This window comes from Schistocerca serialis, chromosome 1 (assembly GCF_023864345.2).
Source record: "Schistocerca serialis cubense isolate TAMUIC-IGC-003099 chromosome 1, iqSchSeri2.2, whole genome shotgun sequence".
In the NCBI taxonomy this organism is placed as follows: domain Eukaryota; kingdom Metazoa; phylum Arthropoda; class Insecta; order Orthoptera; family Acrididae; genus Schistocerca; species Schistocerca serialis.
The window spans coordinates 312,462,443-312,468,776 of NC_064638.1; the positions used below are offsets into that span (position 1 = coordinate 312,462,443).

At 35.0% G+C, this 6,334-nt stretch overlaps 1 protein-coding gene across 4 annotated transcripts in view; it reads left to right on the plus strand.

Annotated features, from left to right (window-relative positions):
* LOC126469618 (citramalyl-CoA lyase, mitochondrial-like) overlaps nt 1-2,984 on the plus strand; it is a 204,096-nt gene extending 201,112 nt beyond the window's left edge. For 3 of the 4 annotated variants that reach the window (XM_050096757.1, XM_050096762.1, XM_050096742.1), the window contains 2 exons: nt 228-371; nt 2,005-2,984. In XM_050096757.1, the coding sequence (XP_049952714.1) occupies nt 228-332 (105 nt within the window). In that variant the 3' untranslated portion in view covers nt 333-371; nt 2,005-2,984. The other variant, XM_050096751.1, reaches the window with a different exon arrangement.
* Nucleotides 2,985-6,334: the final 3,350 nt, after the last annotated feature.

Genomic DNA, 6,334 nt, shown 5'->3' on the forward strand with positions numbered 1-6,334 from the left:
AAATAATTTTTATTAAGTTGCGTATGTGCATTGTGACAAGGACTGCTTCCTCTGTAATGTAAAATTAGTTACCACTGGAAACTGTTTTAACTATTAGTATTATCCAAAAATATCTGAAAAATATGAAATAACTTATATGTAAGAAAGTAATTTTTAATGTACAGCATGCAATTCTTAGAAATAGGGTACATTGTAATTCTAATGACATATCAATTCATTCAATCCAGGGAGCTTTTGTCTACAAGGACTCCATGATTGACATGCCTCTTCTTCGCCAAGCCCAACATATTATACAGCTAGCAAAAATGGACAAACATAATATGCAACAATGAACAAGATACAGTGCCAGTCACATATCATTAACAGCAAAGGTAAAAACCTGTAACTACATTAATGTTTATCAGCAATCTTACAGTGCTGATTTTACTTAGCACTGATTTGTGTAAGCTATGATTCTGTTTATAACATTACTATTTCAAGTCTTGCTGACTTGAAACAGATATGGCATAATTAAAAGTAGATACCTTTCATTAAAAACAGTTTAGCTAGTGGGATATGATATTTTGCTAATCACAAGTGACTATTACTGAATGTATCTAAATGTGATAACAACCACCTGTCATATTAACAGAAAACTTCAATTTATTAGTCATAGATTTTTCACAATGAAGGAAGTAAGATTTTGTTTTCTGTTTCTGAGATGTTAAGGTAAAGAGGTGTCTACCATTACATATATTTTTCGTGTTCTAGAAAGAGCAGTGGAAACATTAGAAGATTTTCAACTAACACATGGTCTCTCTTTCAGAAAGAGTAAAAAATAAGGATATGTTTGGAATTTACTTCAACTATGATTTCTCTCAACAAACTACTATGCTTCGAAAGATGATATATCAACGAAAATGTTTAACAGAATTGAAGACATAAGATTATGAAAACTGGGCTCTAGTATTCCTAGACTGAATCTCATAATGTACAAAGAGTATTAACCATGTAGTAGACAACCATTATCAAGCGAAAGATGTGTTGAGGTTTCTTTTTGCAAGATCAGTTAGATTTGCTTACTATCCATCACTCAGTCTTAGTGTGGCATACAAAGGAGTGATATAATGTAATAGGATAGATATAAAATCTACTCACAGTGTGGCAGCAGGAGAACACACATATACAACGTATAAATGTTTGCACACTTTCGTAGTTAGGGGATCCATCTGGCAGAAGAGTTGTAGGAAAAGGAAGAGTGGTGAAGAAAAAGGACTGGTGAGGTTTAGAAAAGGGGTAATTTGGAAAAGTTGCTCAGAATCCAGGGTAGATTTACTAGATGGGATGACAAGGAAGAGTAGATTTTTCTCTCTCCAGTTACATTATATTTTCAAAAATTGATTATTTTATATGCAAAAGAGTGATGTATTCTGCAATCAAAATTTTTGATCCCTTACATAGCAGTGAAAAGAGTTTAACACACATTAAAATTTGCTTCAAACACATAAATCAATGTCTATACAAATAAAACAGTATGGCAATCATGTAAATGGAGGCAAATTTCCAAATTTTTCAGTAAATTGTAAAACTGACTCATTCCACATCATAGTGAGATCTATGGAGCTTGCAAAACTGACTATTGCACAAAATACAGTGTATTTCAAAAGGATTACGCCCATCTCACAAGTCAATATATTCACATGAATAAAGATAGAAATTTGGGTCAGAATTTTAGTTTGGCAACAGCCATGTTCACATGGTCACGATACCACCAGCCAGCTCGCTCGCTACAGGAAATGCATACCTGGATATTTTTGAGATCAGGCGTTTTGCACAGTTGTGAGAACATGCTAAAAATTTGGTTTTTCAACAAAATCAATGCACTGGTATACGATGTAAGAGCACTTTTTAATGATGAGCTGCCTGTGTGATGGATGGGCCGTAATGGGCATATGAATTTTGCATTTCACTTTTGGCCTCCAAGGTCACTTTATCACACAGTATGTGATTTCTTTTTTCTTGTAGTGGATTGTGAATATCTGCACCTACGTGAGTCCTCTTCCAACAATTTGGATGGATTCAGATGCTGCGTAGCAACGGCAATTAATGCACAACTCCAGACATGCTCATAAAAATATGGATTATATTTTGACTCATCTGGATCTTTGTTGTGCACACAATTGAGCATTTGTGAAAGGTAAATGAAAATTTTGATCCCAGACATAATTGTAAAAAGAACCACACGATTTTATAAGCGTATGCAATTGTAAAATTGAATGGTTGTTTTTGAAACTAAAAACTTTGTAGCTCTACACATAATTTAAAATCCATCCTCAGATTTGGTGTTGTGTAGAATTTATTGTGATGTGAAATTGGATGAATCTTTTTGAAACATAATGCACTTTTTTGTAAAATAAAATATGTGTTGTACCTGCAGAACCTTTGTTTAGTAACGGTAACAGTTACTCCCACACCACACCCTACTCAGCTGTGCAGGAGTGAGAGCTGACTTGCTGAAGGTATTTCACTGTCAGTGGTCATAGACTGCAAACATGCTGTATTACAGAACAACATGATATTCATAATTCACAATTGTTGAATTTAGGAAGGCTAGGAAAATGAAGGAAGGCACTAGATTGAAAATGGGAATATTGCTTCTTATTACTGGCAGGTTATACTGAAGTTGATATAATTCAGATAAAGAACAAAAAATTAATAATGACAGTATACATACTGAAAAAGGTACAGATTCTTCCTGCTCAAGGAGATGCTATCAGAAAAAATGAAATGATGAATGCTGATCCTTTACCAGCTGATGTCCAACTACATTGAATTCCAAATTAGATAATCTCTCAAAGTGACTGTTTAATCATACAGTATACGGGAATCCCTGCTGTAGATGTCTCACATGCTAGAAACATCCTACTTCTCAAAAGAGAGGTGCCACTTAAATGTATATCAATCAGGAACACAGTGAACTGTGTAGGAATCTTCCAAGGATTGCAATGTGCACAAGGGGGCAGGGGGGGGGGGGGGCGGCAAAAGTAACAAGTAATAGATTCTGTTAACTGCGTCTAAGGTACACCATTCTGAACCACTTTTCCTACCAGCTTCTGAGCAGAAGCTAGTATCAAGTTTTTGACAAAAATTATTACATGTGATGAAGCATGGTGTTGTGTGTGTGACCCAGAAACTAAGTGACATCTTAGCCAGATGAAGACTGCTTCACTGCAAGAACCAACATTAAATTTTTATGAAGGGGTAGTCTGCTAGGAATTTGTTCCCCAAGATATTTTAGTTAAGCAGCATTACTACCTCACAGTAACAGTTCTTTTTGCAAGCATAAGGCATTGCACTTAAAAGGTCAAGTCTCAGGCATCAGTTGACAGATTTGTTACAGTTCTGTAGGTGAGGTGAGATAAATCTAGGTCATGACCATTTTAATAGTTTAGTGTACTATAAAAGAGATTTAGTGTTAGAAGAGTGTGTATCTGTAACAATTTAACCAACCATGAAAATATCACAAGAATCAGCCTAGACTTTCAACTAACTTAGTCGACATATCTGGGCTAAGCATTCCAAAGAGATGGGACACTGTTGCCTTTGAAACCATATATGCTACTGAACGTTGAGGACACATTCAGAATGTTTAAAGCAAAAAATGTTCCTACATAGACGTACCACAGTACCCTCTGGAAGCTAGCAAGTTGTCTCAACTTTTAAAAGACCCGAGATCTATAACAAATTTGATATAAAATATAACTACTAGAATAAAGTTGAATAGGGTCAGTATGTTTTCACACATTTTGCTAAGGAAGGCATACTGCCAAAATAATGCACAGTTTCTGAAATTTAAATGACTGCTATTCTAAATCACATTAAAATTTACATACTTCAACAGTTTTACAATAATGTAAGAATGAAAAATAGGTGTTTTGTTGTCAAATAAACCTAATCATTATCTCCACACTGCTCTGTCAAATACATGTGTACTATCATTATCTGATATGTAAATTGTATTTGGGCACACTTACAATATATTATTGCTTCAGAAACTCAAGAATAAAAAGTAATTATTTTTGTTTCATCTGCTGAATTACTACCTTTTTGAATACAAAAATGATGTGACACGAAAGGGATTAAGTAGAAGATAGGAAATGCTGTACCATCTACACATTAACATGATAAGAAATTATACACAATTCGAGTTTTGAACATTTAATATACGCACTTGAACCTGGAAGGAAAAGTATTATTAACCAAAAATGATGCAAAAGCACACTGGGATATTATTATAAAAACTACTACTGCTATGTTTATCAGCCTAGCTATACACTCAATAACTATACATGCAATATAATTTGAGCGAGCAGCATACTGTAATTCACATTGCATTGCATTCACTATGCATTCTATGATGCTGTATTGCTAAGGCATGCTGAATTGTTTCTTGACAATGGTTTTAAACAATCCATACTAACCCAAAGTTTCACAGTTCCCAGAAAAGTGCAAAGTTATATTGTACATAAACACACACACACACACACACACACACACACACACACACACACTCTCTCTCTCTCTCTCTCTCTCTCTCTCTCTCTCTCTCTCTCTGTGTGTGTGTGTGTGTGTGTGTGTGTGTGTGTGTGTGTGTGTGTGTGTGTGTGTGTGTGTGTGTGTGTGTAAGAACTGTTGTTTATTTAAGAATTTGTAAGAAATATGTTAATATATTTACCTTCAATTCTAGAACTTTAACAGCTGGAGGTCTCTTCCTTTTACCCTTTTCCTCTTACTTCAGTTTCAGAACTAAAGTTTCTTGGAAATAGACACAGTAGGTACCAACTTAAATGCACCTGATGTCTTGCTAGGCACAAGTCTCTCTGCACTTTCATGAAGTATACTGTCTAAGCAATATGTACTGTCACAATATTCTGTTTAATTGTGAATATGGCCAACTGCATAGCATCCTTTTCTTCTACGATTAATGTATTTTCATACGAATTCTGTAGAACTTATCAACTACCCCTGCAAATTATATTTAGTTTCATAATTGTCTCTCACATCAGGTAAATCTTTTTATCTGAAACAAAGATCCAATTTTTTCCCCCTTTATCTGAAAATAACTACACAATGTTTGCATCTCATAAGTAGTTACCAGTACTTTAACCTGCCAGCCATCTGGTTTTTAGGTGTCTACAAGTCTTCATACATGAAGCAGTCCTTTTTTGACTCCGAATGCAATTAATAGTCACCAAATCACTAAAATTAAAAAGTTGCAAAATCTGAACACTTAACAACATTCTCTGTATTCCCTTTCATTTTCTTAGTATCATATTTCGAATGTCTCCACAGTGCCACAATTCAATTACTCAGTGTTCACACTTTGCACCCTCACTTGTTTGATACATTGTTTTGCTCCAAGTAAAATTTTCATTTTTCTCTTTCTCCTTAGCATTATTGCTCTGAATTTTGTTTACAATACCGCATAATTATTATAATCTATTGAGAACTTTTAGTGTACTATCCCCAATTCTGATTCCTCACAGCCTGTTGGCATAATTTTTTCGAGCTTAGTTGGGTTCTTTCCCCACTTTATTTACCTGACATCCATTGTCATCTACTTTTTTTAGCATCTGGTACACTCTTTCTTATTTTCAGAGAAGTAGGAGTGCCAAAAACCCTCTACTTTTCTATCATTCAATTACTTCAATGCTCCTGCATGTTGCATGTTTGGAACACTGTTTAAACAGACACTTCTTATTTTCTCAAGTTACAGATTTCTGCAATATAGAGCTGTATTATTGTTGCAGAGTCCTTGCAGGTCACCAATGTGCTGTGTCAAGTGGGGTGGGGATGGACAACTTGTTGCACAATGAGTGCTTCCTCCAAACAGTTTGAATGAACATTATCTCACATAAAATGTGAATGTCGCCGCCGCCACCCCTCCCCCTCCCCCCCCCTCCCCCCACTATCTTGCTTGTTGATTTTCAGATAACTGAGAATGAAAAATGAAATGATCATCAACATTCTGGGTGTCACATTTGAGTGCAGCCACTATTTATACCATAGGTTAATTTTTGTCTGCGGAATATTTGGCTCATCTGTCTATTTTTAACAATTACGCTTATAATGCAAAGATATTTTATCCCATATCTTTTATTCTCAGAGATCTTGCCACCACTATGGGGTGGGAGGAGGAGAACCCTTGTGTTTTAACTATCCTGAATTGTTCACTAACAATTTTATGTCAGTCAATAAATTAAATTGTTAAGCATAAATGTTCTATTTTAGTGAGTTAACTGTTCTATTTTATCATAAGCAACATATAAAAACAACGATTTGTTCTTTTCTCACA